The 17,223-nt window shown below is 38.2% G+C and overlaps 1 protein-coding gene across 7 annotated transcripts in view; it reads right to left on the minus strand.

The window, feature by feature from the left end:
- Positions 1-17,223, minus strand: part of RGS7 (regulator of G protein signaling 7) — a 254,779-nt gene that overhangs the window by 14,742 nt on the left and 222,814 nt on the right. For 3 of the 7 annotated variants that reach the window (XM_061365744.1, XM_061365740.1, XM_061365742.1), the window contains 2 exons: positions 16,942-17,128; positions 13,972-14,061 (listed from right to left, as the gene is read on the minus strand). In XM_061365744.1, coding sequence (XP_061221728.1) covers positions 13,972-14,061; positions 16,942-17,128 — 277 coding nt within the window. Of the gene's footprint in view, positions 1-2,903; positions 3,574-11,316; positions 11,874-12,668; positions 12,723-13,971; positions 14,062-16,941; positions 17,129-17,223 lie in introns of those variants that run through there. The other 4 variants (XR_009727292.1, XR_009727293.1, XM_061365741.1 and 1 more) reach the window with 4 other exon arrangements.

Here is a 17,223-nt window from a genome sequence, read left to right on the forward strand (position 1 = left end):
GGCTTAAGAGTTGCTTTATGCACAGGGATGCATGAGGAACAAGGTGTCTGATGAACCCCAGCTTCTCACCTGGAAGTTCTTAGCATTACGTTGTTATTTTAATGGATATTATAATTAATATCTCCCAACAGAGGGTATTTACAGCTTCCTGGGCAAAGCCAGGTGGCACTGATTGATGGCTCTTCCCCAGGAGACAGGAAAGTGGTCCCTCCAGATGGGTTTCTCTCTCAGTCCTTTTTACCCCAGCAGACTTGTGGCCTCATTGAAATTCCTAACAGGTGTATTACAAACCAGCCTTAATCTGAGTTAATATTAATTCTGGAAGTGTATCTTCACATAGAATCATACAATCACAGAATACTTAGGGTTGGAAAGGACCTTAAGATCATCTAGTTCTAACCCCCCTGCCATGGGCAGGGACACCTCACACTAAACCATCTCACCCAAGGCTCTCTCGAACCTGGCCTTGAATACTGCCAGGGATGGAGCATTCACAGCTTCCCTGGGGAACACATTCCAGTGCCTCACCACCCTCACAGTAAAGAACTTCCTCCTTATATCCAATCTAAACTTCCCCTGGTTAAGTTTTAATCTATTAACCTTGTCCTGTCACTACAGTCCCTAATGAATAGCCCCCCTTCAGATACTGGAAGGCTGTTATGATGTGGCAACAGATATTTAGCTTTTTCTCTGTGGGGAAGCAAAAGGAAGTTTGTGCCTATTTGGAGTTTTCAGTCCAAGTATGGTTCACTGGCAGGTGACAGTGATCAGGTGAAGTATCACAAGGCTGCAGACAAACCCTTTAAAAATCAGCTGGTGGACAGATTTTGTTTGGGTCAAATTCACTCGTGCAACAATGGATTTGCATCACTTGAAACTAAACTCAAATGAAACCTTAATAGAGCTCCCCAACTACTTTGAAATCCTTATTAGTATTGCATCTTTTTACTTGGCAGACGCTGTGTTAAAACCTGTGCAAATCCAGGGAAAGACAGCCATTCAGTAGTGACTTCGTATTTATTGAAAGGGCAGAACTAGCACAAGTACAAAATGGGTTCAGGGATACAAATGCTCCACATCTTTTTATCAGCCAGTTGGTGTTGCAAAGTGATTTGGGGTAGGGGGGGGGAAATCTTATGGAAAAGTTGCATGAAGTACCTAATGCATGAATTTGAAACATTAGTTATTTGAAGGGAGTGATTCTTGAAAGCAGACACTGGTATCTAATCAGTTAACTCCTAAGGCAAAGCTGATGCAATTGGTGGCAGCAGGAGTTTGGAAATAAATACCTCTATTTGGCACTGAGAAGCGAAGCAGAGCTCAAATTTCTGTGGATTGCCTGGCCCCAAGTTCATGCCTCAGAGCTCACATTTCTGCAGTAAAGGAAAAGAAAATCTCGGAGTTTAAGATCTGAGGTTCAGTGTGGCTATTTATTAAAATTCATCTGGCCTCCCTAGACTGTGAATATTTTGTGTTGACCTAAATGGAGCTCATGACAAATTCAAGCTCTCATGGGGCATTTCCAGTGTTTTCTGATAAAAGCTTAATAGAATGATGCTAGCAAAACCTGAGACACTTGAAAGCAGTGATTATCATCCCAGCTAGAAACCAGAAACAGTGGCATGTGAAAACAAACAACAAATAAAAATCCCAAACCTCCAGAAACCCCAACTGAGCAAAACCTGGGGAACATCCACTGATTTATAATGCATTTTGTCCTGGGTTCATTCAGGCTACATCCAGGGCTATGGCTGCACCAGGCTACCAACAGAGCCAGCAGAGAAGCAAGCATTCCCTGCAGAAGGCAGCTCAGCCACATTCTGCCACCTTCTGCCTACACAGCTGCTCTGTGCAGGAGCCCTGTCCCTAACAGCAACAATGCAGGTAGGTATCTGATGGCAAATGAAGTGATGCTAGCATTACTGTATTCAAATTTATTCTTATTGTGTCTATGACTGTCACACTTTGTGCATTTTTAGGTTTGGTAGTCCCTTCAAAACAAGACTCCTGTTTCTCAATATTAAACTAAAGTCAGTATGACAGATGGTGCTAGAGTTGGCTGTCCTGAGTATCTCCTGCGTGTTGCTAAAAACCCTCATTTGTCCCATGCACCCTACAATGCCCTGGAGGCATCAGCATTTTGTTGTTTGACTCCTTTTTTTTCTATTCAGATTTCTGCCTACACTCCTTACATCATCTCTGCCAGTCAAAACTGCTTTTTCTTAGGCCAAGCAGATTTCTGGTTACAGCTCAGTTTAACTTCAAAAGATCCGTATCTGCAACCTCATGGGAAACGTCTACATGCTCTCATAAACCTGGCAATAGGTCTCTGTGAGTAACCTCAGCAGTACACATTCAACAGCACACCTGAATAGAGCCCTTGAATTAAAATGACAGCTTCCTGAGTTGCTAACCAAGTTTTGCTCTACAGACAATACACTTACCACTTCCAAACCACTACCTTTTAAGTTTAAAACGTTGCATTGGATCACAAGTGACAAGGAGGAAGAAACACTGTCCTTCCTGTTTAGCAAATACGCACTTGTGTTTTCAGCCAGCTTTGTTCATGTCCGTTCCTAAAGAAATGCAGTTCAGTCGACCTGGTCTTGGGTAGCGACTGAATCACTGTGCAGGCTGCACTATGACAGAACGAGTCTAGCTTAAAGAAAAGTTTGCTTATGTGATGATGAGCAAGCTGGAAAGGTCTCTCTGCTGCTAGCTTGATAAAAAGAAAAGAAAAAGTAAATGATTATCAATAAAGTGTGTTTGATTAGGTGTCACTGAGAGAAAGAAAATGCCATTTCATGTCACTTTTTAGAAAGCACAAGATGTGTAACTTTTTGGGATGATTTTGCTCTTGACTGATCTTCAGATTCAATATTAAAATCTCAAACTTCCCAAAGGAAAGAGATTCTGCATCTTTTAATGAAAGATAAAACAACAATATAAACATACACAAATTTACAGAGAAAGGATCAGCTTTAATACATCTGGAGTAAAAGGTGTTCTTTTTTAAATATGGTATAAAAATAAATGCAAGAAACATTAACAGAGAATATACAGACAACAGACAAAGACACAGGCTTTCTTTCTCAATGTGAATACATCAGTGAAATGAAACCTTCTGTGCTATTTATTGTGCAATAAATGTGATGCCATATGTATATTTATTAATATATGCATTTTTTACATTTCTTCCAGGTTTTGATTGACTTTTTTTTTTTTTAATAAACTGTGCCTAGCAGAAGCTTTTTTTTCACTGTACTTCAGCTTGCAGAAAATAAAAAGACACAGATCCAGCTTGATATGAAGGAGGAAGTGAGCAGACAGTTTTCGAAATGGTGGCATCGAAAGGCTAGAGAGTCCCTCGGAGTCTGTAATGCCTTAGTATACACAAAAGAAAACAAGTCAGGTCCTTGCTCATGCAACATCTTGTTCTACTGTCCTCTGAGTCAGGCAATCAGTGAGCTACAAAGTATGTATAATGATTTGAGTCTGCTTCCATGCTACAAGGTGATCCTTTTAGTAGGACTGCACTAGACTGGTTAACCTCTTTGATGTGAGCGATTTCCCCTGAGGAAAAGATAAAAACAAAAAACAAAAACAGAAAACAGAGGCATGATCACTGCAGACCTGTTCATCAGCAACCACTCAGTGTTGCCACATCACTGTCAAATAACTAGGGGCACCAACTGGAGTCTGTCAAATCTTAAACCACCGGAAACCCTTAGGCTGAAAACACCTGCACTGCCAGCCAGCCAAGTTGTTTCACAGAATAAACCAGCAAATTTAAAGGCTATTTTTGAACGAGATTGTTTTGGGCTGATGATAAACTAATGCTGAGGGTTTTGCTGTCAGTCATACCCAGAACTTGAAGAAGTAAGAGTGCCTTGTGCTACAAAGATGAACGTGCAAACTGCAGCAGCTCTGTCACAGAAGACAAAAAGCTACTTTAAAGTTAAGGTAAGAAAGTAAGAGGCAGATTGCATGTAGGTGGGAAAGCAGCTTTTTCATGAATGCAGGTATTGGTTTGCTGAGACTTTATTTACTAATTACAAGGAACATCGGTCAAGTGTACCACATGTGACTGCATAACACTGCTTTGAAGGTGTTTGGATTTCCACACTTTTATTTTCCTCATCATTCCTCCTTTTGCAAGGATGCAGTTTCAGTTTTACAGTACGTTCTTTTAACAAGATATAATGACTGGCCCACAAGAGTTAAGCCTACAGCATGATGAAGATGGTGTTGGGTGTGTCACCATGGTATATTTCAGGCAGATTTGAGCTTTAGCTGAGCCAGACAAAAACCATGAAGCCACATAACAGGAATTAGTTCTCCTAAGACCACATAAAAGAATCAGCTCTCCTAGGGCCATCCTGCTTATGGCTCTGATCCAACAGAGGAAGAGCTGGCACAGCAAGCTTACATCAACTCCTCAAAATACCACTGTCATACCCTGATAAGATAACACAAATAGATCATATCAGTAAATAAAAGATGGCTCTAACTCTCCAGTTAGATACTTAATACTTACATTTACTGTATTAATTTTAACTGCACAACTTGGAAAAGTGAAACTGATTTCAAGAAGATTACAGTAACAAATACTGTAGCTATGGGGAGATGTTACATTTTCTGCAGTAAATGATAAATTAACTTATTCTGCCATATCAATGAGTTAAGTCATCTGCTGTATTATAACTCAGTAGAATTCCACAATTTAATATCTATTGTCATTATTAATCAAATTTATGCTCACGGGAATCTGAAAGCTTGTTTCGAGCATTGGCTCAGATGCAGTATATCAGAGTAGGTCTTCACAAAAGTAAGAGTAAATATTTTATTTTGTGGTATGAAATAGAAGGTGAAAAAATAGGATGAATATTTCCCCTACAATACAATTTTGAAGGGAACTCATGATCTGCAGTGTTGGGTTACACTGCCCATCCATCAGGTTCACTGTATCACCTGACAGTATTAATACTCGCTGCTTCTGAAGATAAAGTGTTCTTCCTGGCATGCTGTCTGCCCTGTATTTAGCTTTAATTCTGTCACTTTTTACCTACATTAAATTCACAGCTTCTTGACCCTTGTTAACACTTAAGTTATGTTTTCCTCTAATGTAACAGGAAAGTTGTTATAGTGAGACATCTTTTCCTTTTAAAAAGTCAAAAAGTCTCAACAGTTCTGTGGCACTGGAATACAATTTCAAACAGCATGTCCAAAATTCAGTGTTTTGGTAGGCGATTCATGATTGTCAGCTTGGACATAATCTCAGAAAATATTTAGCATATGCTTACCTTTGCCTTTCATTAAGTTTTTATGCTTAATTTTAGAGGTCTATAGGCCTGGCTACTTTCTGTAGATATGTATGACTTCCCTTTAACACTGACCTGCATAAATCAGTTAAAACAATCAAACCAGGTATTCTCTACTCGTTAGTAAAACTATTTGCTCAATACTGCAAAGCTGCACCAGCTTTTATTGTGGGATAAAATCTATGAAAATATTGTTTTTGTTTTTATTCACGATTGATTATCTGGGAGTTGTGCATTTCCTGGAATTTTCAGATGATCCCTAACAAAATCTCAGGAATTAATTGTGATACCACGTAAACTAGGAAGATTTGACCTAAAAGCAGCACGAAACCCAGCTGTTACTTGATCTGAATTGTATAACCTTATTCTACATATTATTTGAATTTTCCCCTATAGATACTGACAGCTGTCATGACCTTTTTTTTTTCCTGTGTTGTACATCACTTGCTTCCTGAATATTGCTGTTCTCGGAATACTTCTTCTCTTAAGCCCTACACTGATAGGAAATTTTTGCCATGGTCCTCTCCTTCACCTCGCTTCCCTGCCTCAGAAAATATTACACTTCTACGTATGAAGTCTCCATCTGAACAAGAACAACATGTGCTCTTTTTCCAGGTATTAATAGTTCTAATTTATCTTATAGTTGGAAAAATGACAGATACACTGTCTACACTGTATCTACACTTAGAAGATACACTGTCCTTAAGAGATCTTCCTTGTTTACTCCAAATCATACTTAGTTCTGTGATTGGGAAAATAAGCACATGTATTAAACACAGAATCCATGGCAGCCCCAAATACAGAATTATCCCACCTTTTCATTCAGGTCTGCAGGGATTTGCTATTTTTCAGTTTACAGAATGTTTATTTCAGATTCTGTTCCAGAGTATACTTTTACTTTAGCTCTGTATGTTAGGGTATCAGAATTACCACTTCCAGAAGTTTTCCAGATTTACTTAATTTACAGGCTGAAGTAAAGTTCATCCCTTGTGGGTTGTAATTTAAAAGCTGAGCCTAGCTATTTCTTTCAGATACAGTGTTAATAGTATTTCCACAAGTCAAATTTTGATTTGGGAAAATACATCTAATAATCCACTTTTTAGAAGTGTAGCATATGAATCATCACACATAGGAAAATGTTTTGTGTGCTAATGATATTAAAGAACAATTGGAAAAGAAGTCAGAATTCGTAGCAGATATTTTTCTGAAGAATGGAAAGGAGATCCTTTTTTATATATTCTTCCCATTAATATTTAGAAGTATATGGCCAAATTCTGAACAGGATTTTGGACTGTCCTGGTGCACTCTGGACATATGAATTGAAATTATTTAAATTGAAACAATTTTACTAATGAGACCCACACATCCTGACAAGGGTGTCAGAGATTGAGGAGGCAGCACAGCAGTTTAACAAGTACATCTAAGAATACTAAATCAATTGGCCTCGGTGTTCAGTCCCTACTTTAGGGTACAAACTGTTTAATATAGAATTGTCCTTCTATCTGTACTTTCAGAAAATTTAGGAGGGAAATTACAAAATCATGTGCAGATGTATGAGCTGCTAAATACAAACGTGCTGAATGACCTATTTATGCATCATGACACCAACATCTCAAATTAGCTGGCAAACAAGTCAGCAACAACCCCTGTGGCTTATAAGAAATCAATATGCAATTTATATAGGGACTAGAGCTGAAATGTATGGTATGGGAAGATCAAATCTTTTCTCTTTAGAAGATTCTCTTCCTTTCTGCTAAGCAACCTCAATGACTCCTTTTTCATGCTTCTTTATTGCCAGCACAGGTGCTACTCCCCAGGACCAGTGCTGGTAGAACTAGAAATGAGAACTTCATGCATCTGACCAGGAAACAGAGAAACAGTGTGAACCCTGCTGTGAGCAAAATAAGATGCAGAGAGAGAATCGACTCTCTTGCTCTCACTATCTTATCCCTATCCATGACACACCTGCAGTCGGCCGGCAGCTCAGCCAGCATCAGCAGGCGAAGCTCCCAAGTGACATTGCAGTGCATCACATACCGAGCCAGTATAGAAACAGCCCTTGAGAGAAGCACATCTGGAGCGGCACAGGAACAGAAACAGTAAGTCCCGTTCTAAGATTAGACAGCTTTTTCTCCTTGAGCACAGGGAAACTGTTTTAGCACTGTGCAGCAGGTCAGGATTCTGCTTTGATTTCCACAGGAGCACAGGACATTGCTCTCAGCCACCCATACAGGTGTATTTTTCTTTCATTACATGTGAGAAGGGGGAGGAGGGTAGCACTTACTGAATCTGAGGCTCAAGCTGTCAGCACAGCTGCAGTGCTAAGTGGTTGCATGTGGAGGAAAATCCTTTTGCTTATCGCAGGGATTTGCAGTCCTCTGTTCATTTCTCATTATGGCCATACTGTTTCCTGGAGCAGTCCACAGGAAGGCAGCAGCTGGGTGACTGTGCTCCTATTTAAGCTCATTCCAAACTGGCTGACACTTCCAGTTTCTTTCTCATTTTGCACTGATCTTTACATTTACTGATGAGTAGCTCTCACTTGTGATTAAACTACAAACTCTCCCAGATGGGGTGTATCTGAAGCGTGGGGTAACATATAAGGTTTTCCAAGGCACCAAGGCACTAAAACATTGTTAGTATACTTGCCCTAGGCTTGACCCCTCAGGTTCTTATACCTCTCAGCAGTTCTCCTTCCTGCAAGTAGCTTAAGACTCAGGTAAATGTTTGTCAGGTGGAAAATGGCAGACACTGGCCTAACACCTGAACAGTACACACTCGCTCCTTACTTAAAAGGACCTGGCTGTGCAAGTCCTACTCCAGCTCTTCTCTTCCAGCAAAACAGCTTTGCTCCAGTCACTGCAGGGCAGCACAAGAAGGCTAGTCCACACTGGCATGTCTTACAGATGCTCTTCTTGATTTTCCTCATTAGCCTTGGTATCATTCCTAAAAACCCCTAAACTAGATGTTTTGATTAAGTTCAAACTAAAAATTTCAATTCATTCATCAGTTCTTTTTAGTTAAAAATCAATAAGCCATCTTCCTCCTGAAATGGAAAAACCCTTAATTTCTATAAATACTTATTTTTTTAATTATTGTTTTATACTTGTCAAAGAAGAAGCCTTGTGTTGTTGTTTTGGTTTTTTTTTTTTTCTGACTAGCTATTTTTTATTTAAATTTTAGGAATGACCTGAAGTAAGTTCAAAGACTAATTAGGATTTCTTCCATGACTGTACACTGAAGTCCCAAATGTGATACTGCATTGAAGCTTATTCACAATGATATTTTCAAGAAAAATCTAGCTGTCAGCAGCATTTCAGTGCTAGATGGACTTATGGTCTGGCACAATAGCGCCTTGTGTAAGTAAGTTTTACCTGGGCATATACAAAAAAACCACACCTTGATTAAATTGATATATTGTCTGCCTTCTTTCTCAATAATGGGACAGATTTTGACATGACAAGAGGTTACACTGGTTTAATCTAGGAAGTTTATCCCTCACTGATAAGAACTGAGGAAGCTATTATTATGAGTTTTAATTTCCATCTTTAGACCATAATTTGCTATGTCAAGTGACATTGGACTAAGCCTCTGAAAATATGCTGTTTTCAATGGCCTTCACATTTCACACCTCATGCATGAAATGGTCTAATGTTTTTTTCCTATGTGAATTCTTCAAAAGAATTTCAGTTTTTTAATGACACAGAAACATCTGATTTCCCTCTCTCCCCTACTGTAGCAACCAATGAAATTCTCAGGCTCCCTGATTTATGCTTTTAGCTTCTGTACTCTCTTCCTTAGGGAGCTGCAGGTGACTAGACCTTAATTATTCCCAAAGGAAAACCTGAGTGGCTGAGCTGGCTGGGCAGGGAGGGAGCACAGAGCATACCGTCATTGCTCCCATGCCTTGGAGTCAGAGCTGTGACACTTGTGGTTGCCCATGTTACTCCAAGGCAATGCACTTATCTAACGGCATCGTTCCAGTAGTGCTGATGTGTATGGGCTCTGTATTTCCATGCAATTCCCTGGAGTGTGAATAAGTGAGACAAACCAAAGATGGCTATGCTTACTACAAAGTGTTAGGTAATAAATATTATGTATAGGAAATGCCAGTTTGCTATCACTTCATCTATACTGCATGTGAATCAGACCTGTTTCTAGCACTATTAATATTGTCTATTGTGTACTGCCAAGGGCATTAGGGATTTTGCACCATAAAATCTACAGAGCAAGCTAGATGATGTTTTTAAACTGAGCATTTAGGGCTTTCATAAAGTACACCAGCTTATTCAAAGTTTTCTGGAAAGAAAACTCTCCATTGTTGAAGAAATGCAGAGCTGAGCCTAGGGTTTTTCCATGTATATAGCTCCACTTTCATATTTTCCCCATCAGACTAGAACAATGACTCAACATACTAGGTTATTTACACTTAATTCCAGCAGTAGTACAGAGGGATTGACTTTACAAAATTTCTAAACTTTATATTTTAACAAATGCTTTATGTATCAAGTATAACCCACTTTCAGGTATCACTGATCAGGAGCCTCTTATAGTCTTTGTCTTAAAAAATCAGGTTATGAATTACGAGGTCAACTTCTCAGGTTCAGTCCCTAGATAAAAGCAAGGTTTCTGGGCTTTTTAAACACTTCAAATGGAAAAAGCTGAGGTCTAATTTAGCTCAATAGAAACCCACTTTGATATAAGTGAGAAAAAAGAAAAAAAGTGAAAATTAGTCTGAATTTTCTAAACCATCAGAGCAGAAGAGAAACTGTAATTTTCATCTAACTAAATCATTCAGAAATGACAGTGTTTATCCAGGTTGTAGAAGACCTGTTTCACACCTGTTTTCTGTATTAATCAGAAGAACAGATCTATACCTCAGTTCCTTCACAGTTGAACAAGTTAACCATTCCACTGTGGGATATTCTGAGAAACATTTCCCTCATACCCTGCTGTACCAGGGTAGATAATTACATATTATAAACTCATCATAACTGGGAATAAGAATAGAAGGACAAGGATGCCTGGTGGCAAGGGTTCCTGGGGCAGTGGGTGATGTGAAGTCAGTTGTCTTGGAGAAAAGGTTTGCACCTGAGCATCCTGACAAAGTGGATTAATTTGCAAGCCTCAGAGCTGCCAATCTAATGGAGTATACAGATCTAGCAGTGACATGTTTTACTTTCATACCTGACACGACTTGACAGACTCCACCCGGATTCACAGGTAGTAGTTTGAGGAAAAGCAAAACCACAGTTTTTATTTTATAGCTTGCTCTGTGAAGAAATAACCACCCTCTTCTACTGAAGCACTAACACTTCACATCCAGAAATCCTCATTCCCATTTCTAGCTCACAGCTGGTTTACTGGGCCTGCCTTGCATCTCTGGCATCCTGCTATTCTGGTACTTCTGCCCTGAGATTAGCACGATGAAAATTGGGTACACCTGCAGGGCATAATGCTTCAGTGTTTGTGCACAGAACTTCTGGCTGATCAGTAACACTGCTCTAAGAGGGATTATCAGAGTCCTCTTAGTGCCTCCCAGTCTGTCTTCAGCTTTTCCCTTTTTGTGCTGTATTCTCCTCACATCTGTCTACAGCTTGCTATTTTTTTCCTTATAGCCATCTGTTTACATACTCTTTACCACAACCAACTCCTGATCTGTGGGCTACTTAAACTCTCATGAATAAAAGTTGTTATCGATGCTTGCCAGGCACCGTGACTGGGAACAAGACTGACTCTCAGAGGTCCCAGATGTACTACCTACTCTCCACACTCTCTTTTATTAACATAGGCTCTTTATTAATATGGAACTTCCTATGGGATTGTCATGTAATAATCATGTACAATGTTATAATGTACAATGTTGTTTTGTTGATCAACCTGCTTAGACAACACACAAATAACACTGCAACATGCTATGGCAACACCACCATGCAAAATAGAGGGGTTTTTGTTTCAATCATTGGGATAGTTTCCTTTGTGACTGTTTATTTACTTTTTAGTGTCCTTTACTGACTTTGTCCCATTGAATCCAAATTTCTTCCTGATTACAGTGGATTCAAAACATATTACAGGAAGCCTTTACCTATAAGAAAGGTTAAAGAATTACGGTTTTGTTTTAACATGTGAGATATTCCCACAGCCTCACAAAACTTTCTTCTTTCACTGTGTTTATTTTTTTGGTTACTAGAAAGTATATATATACATATATATATTTTAAATAGCGGAGGAAATACTCTTGAGTCTCATCATAGGGGAGGCAGTTTCTGAGAACTGCTTCTCCTTCCCTAGGAACTAAAAAACAAAAACCATGATCTTTGCTGAAAGCTGTCATATTTGTCATTTCAATACACACAGCTCCACTAACCAGGTCACAAAAAAGCCACAGACGCACACACACACACAGCAGCGTCACCTGCACAATTCAACAGACAATGCAGACAAACTTGAGTATAATCCAAGATCTTTCTACCTCTTTCATAACAGGTTAGTGCTCGCCCTCAGTGTTGGTGTACAGTTTTTATGGCATGGGAAAATAGGGATGTTTCTGCCCTACAAAAATAAATGCGTTGAATGCTTTAGTTTGCACTTTCACAATGTTTAAAAAAGTCCAAAGAAACTGGATAAGTAAAAAGAATCCCACATATCAGGAAATCAGTGGATCTTTTGGCAGGTGGCAGGAGAATGCCCACTGCAAGTATACCAGCTTTCACTTTTACCTTTGTGAAACAGCTTCTGAAAATTATATATTAAAAAACAGTCCTTGTAGTCCATTATCAAAATGAAATCCCAATCAAACCCTTGCACACCACCAGCATGAATCCTTTGGTCCAGAAGAAGCTGTGCTAGATGTTAAGGAAGATGGGAGAATTATTATTGCTTATTTTTCCCTGTGCCAAATTAAAAAAAAAAAAAAAGGACAAGCTCCTTTTTAGTTTAATAAAAAGGAGAGAGCATTGAAGTCCAATGTAGCCAAACAGTGTTAGACTTAGTATTTTTGGAGGTACCAGAAAAAGGAACACCACCAAGCAGGTTTTCACAGAGTCTACAATTAAAAAAAAATAATAAAAAGTGACTAATTTCATGCTTCCCAATGCAAAAATCATGGCTCCCAAAGGTCCATTCCTCCATGTGAGACTACTGAGGTCAGTGGGAAAGGGACTAGGGAGGAGGGGTTGTAATGAAAGCACATTATAAAACTGACATTCCTAGGAAAATTCACAAACTGTGATGAATACACTTTTAACTGTCAGGTTAAATAAGCAAAAAGGGAAAATAGGGTCAGTGAGGGGAAGGGGAGAAGGATGTCCCATCAAGTTTACTAGTCTTCCGAGGCAACAAACTTACCACATTGCGTGTGAATTTCTCAAAAGATGTTCGACGATCCAGAGTGTTTTCCAACTTAAATTTAAAATAATAATAATAAAAAAGAAAACAAAATAAAAAGGACGAGAAAAAGAAAAGCAAGAAAAAATGGAGTAGAAAAGAAAGATTGATGAAACAATGGACTGCAAAACAAGGTTTGTATAAATCAGGAAGCAAACACAGGTATGAAGCTATGGGAATCTGAAAAAACAGGGGATGGGCAAAGCAGATACAGTATTCAACCAAAAAAATTTTCATGGGGACCAAACTGGTTTGATTTAAAGAAAAACTGCAAATAAAAAGAAATAATGAAGTGCACATCTTGTGTTAATGAATTGACATTCACAAACTTAAGGGCTTCACACGGACAGTTGTAGCTTTCTGGTATTTTCAACATCTCTCTCTATATTGGATCTTCAGAAATCAATGTTTGAACAAAAAACAAAATCACACAGTACTTTCATATAATTTTAGGTTGTCATTATAAACAGTAGAATGCTATGGTGTTAGTAGCTACTTTGTTCCAGTAATGATCAGGGCCCTGATTTTGCAAGGCACAGGGCTCCCAGCTGGTTCTAGCAGATTACTATTTACAGCCCACTAATAAAAGTTTTTATCATGACTGCATTGCACAAGCTGTTCCACATACTCTGGGCTGTGTCTGTTCAAAACTCATTCCATAATCTGGACTTTTTAAATCCAATATTACATACCAAGACATGAGCTTCTGTTTGCTGAAGTGTGACATGATCAGTCTTTTAAGTCAGATTCCTACCCTACTCAAAACTATTCATGTAATAATAGGGAAAGAAAGAGAATTAGGAAGCCCCTGTATTTATAGTTGAAATTATAAGTTATTTACATGAATAAGATTGTTTCTAAACGCATTCTGTTTATAGGTGGAATAAAGAGAACAACAATTATTACATAAGCAAACTTGCAAACATGAAAGACTATTCTTCTGGGATTTTATTTTATTTTTTTAATGTATTTGTAAAGCACTTTGCAACTTAAGGTGCTTCATAACAGAGAAAACAGTACAATATGGGATGTAAAAATAAAAATAAGTTTTGCTAGATTAACTTATTGAAACATGCCCACATGCAGGATATATACACATATATGTATATCGAACTCCTGTGTGTATGTGACCCTCCAAACACGCCAAGCTGGTCACCTACCAGATATCCAGTTGCACTGGCACAGGGGAGAGAAGACTGAGTATTGTTGCAAACATAACCACTGCTTTGCACAGCGGCAAGACAAAGGCAAGATGGACCAATACCTTTTTCTTGGCCTGTAGCAGCTCCTGGTAGGCACTGGATCGTATAAAACGAGGATAAGAATCACTTTTCATCAGTTTGTAAATGTGCTCCTGAAAGGGAAAGAAGGAGCTGTTACTCCCATAAAAGAAGACCTAAGTGAAATAGGAGGCAGTCATATATGTTTCAGTTGTGGAATGTGTACCAGCTAGCACTATTTTGAATAGGAAGTCTTACAGGATAGCAGGTTACTTCAGAGAGGATATCCCCTTGCTACTCTTGAAAACATCCTCTGAACAGATGTTTAGTTTGTTTTTCAGCTGACAATATCATAAGGAAAATACATATGCAAATTGAAAATCAGGCGAATTCAATTTTCAAGTATTTATTCTTCAGAGGCATATGAAAATTTGGAAAACCTTATCCAGAAAACAAATGACATGGACAGTTTCTAGAGGTTTGGGGGTTTTTTTTGTTTGTTTGTTTTGTTTTTTTTTTGGAGCATTCTATAAAAATAGGAAATACTACCCAAAGTATTTTTAAACAATCCACTGAATTGTGTTAGCTGTATCTGGTTTATTTTTTACTTAAACCCTGCTTTTTACTGTAGGAAACTTGTAGCAGCAACCAGAAAATAACAAATAAACTGTAAAATAAATACTGTTTATCAGTTTGGTACTGCATAAAATTAGAGAATAGGAAAGAAAAATCCAAACAAAACCAAAAAAACACCAAATGACCTTGCTTGAAAGCTAGGGCAAGGTTAAATTAAAGCAGTTTTAAAAATTTTGTAGTATTAGAAACTAGAAATGATTCTAAGTGCCTTTCACTGTATTTCTTGCACTAAGGAGAGAAATGCTGGTATATATTCAAAACTTAGGTTGGTTAATTTGGGGAGTTTTTATTCTACTCTGTTTCTACAAAAGCAGCCAATACAGTCAACAGAGAGGAAAAAGGACTCTGCTCCTGTGCTACATATCAATGGTAATGGGCATTAGAATGCTATTTCTGTGCAAAATATCAATCCTCTAAAAGCAAGAATAAATTAGGCTGTATTGCTAATGTACATGAGCTGAGAATTGAGGCTGGATGTTATTTAGCACAGTCTATTTTTACTTATGTATCACTTTCATTTGACAAGGAGTTCCATCTTTCGAGTCTGGAAATGCTTTTCAAAACATTCTTAACCACAGTTAAATGACCTGCTGGCTATCAGAATGACTTATAAGTGGTCTCTTCCTAACCGGCAAGCCATAAAGAGCCCGTTGCAGAGGCAGAGCCCTACCTCTGATAAAACCCTGGCACTTCAGGTGGCGCATTTAGTAACAAGGTCCTAAAGCTTCAAGTCAGAACACCACGGGTACAGTCTGCCCCCTTTCCCAGAGAAATGGAAGCTTTCCAGCTTCAAGTTGTATGCTGAACTGGATCAAATAAGTAGAAGTCTGGCAGGAGGAAAGGTCCTGCTTCCATAAGGGCTGCATATTCCACGCCTTTCATAAATGAAGGAAAAAAACCAACCCCAGAGACATTTGGAAGTAAAATGGTGTTGAAATTTTACACCTATTAAAAAAACATAAATTGGATACTGGCAAGGAGTTCCATTGTCCTTTACTGACTCAACTGTGAAGACATATTTTTTTAAAACCTTTAATCTTACTAAACTATTTTCTTTGTGTAACTTAAGTCTTTGCTATATGCTGCATGGGGGTCAGCAGATGCAAGTAATACCTATGTGTCTGGCTTAAGGCAGAGTACTTCAAAACATTGAGCATGACATAACATCTAATGAAAACATTATTGCTGTATTACAGATTATTATTCTTCTAATAGCAAAATGTAAAGGTGGCAGAATGAATCCCCCTCCTATTCATGGCAGACACACTTTGCCAAAAAGCAGAAAGTCCCAATTCAATTCATTTTTCTCCGATGTAGGACTTGCTGCACCATCTCCTGACTCCCAAGATGATGACCTAATAATCAAGCTGCAGGAAATTCTGCAGGGATATGATCTCAATCTCTCCTTTTGACACCATTTCACTTTGCATTAATAATTAAATTTTCATCACTGGGCTGCTGATGAAAAAGGGAGGATGGTACCAGTTCTACTGCTTTTACTGTGAAACCAATTATTTCTATTGCTTTCCTCAGAAGTCTGCAAAGATGAAATATTAAGTTATAAGTTACATGAAGTGTCATATTTAATGCAGAAGTAATTGGTTTTTCTTCTGAGGAAAACTCAGAGTTCTATTTTACCATTCTGATTTTTTAACTTTTAATTCCTAACTCAAAAATATATGGACTTTCACAAATATAGCTCTGGTGAAGAGTATCTTTTGATGATAGAATTCAAATTGTGACTAAATCAGGCCCCCAAAAGACAAATCAGACATTTACAGACTGTTCTTTACTGTTGTAATACTGATTACTGAAGAAAAGATCTTTAGGACCTTTGCCCCATGTTTTGTAGATAGTAGATTAATAAAGTATAGAATATACATCCATGAAATATGATACTTCTGCACAAGCTGTTACAAAATGTTATTTCTCACATGGGTCATATTCTTTAATGACAGGAACCTATGAATCCTACAAGTGATAACAACACCTTTGGATGTGCATTGCAAGAATTGATTTTAAGTCCGCATCAAGATAAGTCTTTCAAAGGAAGAACTAAAGGGGGGGGGAACTTTAAATGTGACTGAATAAGAAAATTAAAAAGCCAAGAACATGAAAATACCATTTTCACCGCACTACATGCTGTGCTTTATTTAAAGTCACTTGGTGACTCCATACCAGGTGCAGAAGTTTCATGAAGATCTTTAATAATTCATAGGCTTCATGAAAGAAAGAATGTTACTAATTTGCATTGCCAAAATGGCATTTTAAGAAACAGCATTACCAGTTAATTCCCAAATATATCTTATTCCTTTGTAAATATATTTCACTAGACAATATTCTATTTCAAATGTCCCCAAACAGGATTGCAAACTGACCTGAGCATCTTCAAATGTGTATCTTCCAGGGTCCTTTACATTCTGCGTGGTTTTGTCATAACTTTTTGAATCTAGATTGATAGCGCTGGGTGCACCTGGAGCAAGAAATTCTTGCCAGATTTCTTGGACGCGAGTAGGAACTTCACGGATAGGCCTCTTCTTCAGGTCTTCTACTGCTAACCAGAACCTGTGGCACAATACAGCATCGTGACTTCCAATTCAGAATCATCAGTAATGAAGAGTTCAAACTTTTCATTGTTCTTAAGAAAAAATAAATAATGA

The sequence above is a fragment of the Neopsephotus bourkii genome, unplaced genomic scaffold (assembly GCF_033783945.1).
Source record: "Neopsephotus bourkii isolate Nb327-2 ecotype Australia unplaced genomic scaffold, CSIRO-AGI_Nbou_v1 NB_1292, whole genome shotgun sequence".
NCBI lineage: Eukaryota > Metazoa > Chordata > Aves > Psittaciformes > Psittacidae > Neopsephotus > Neopsephotus bourkii.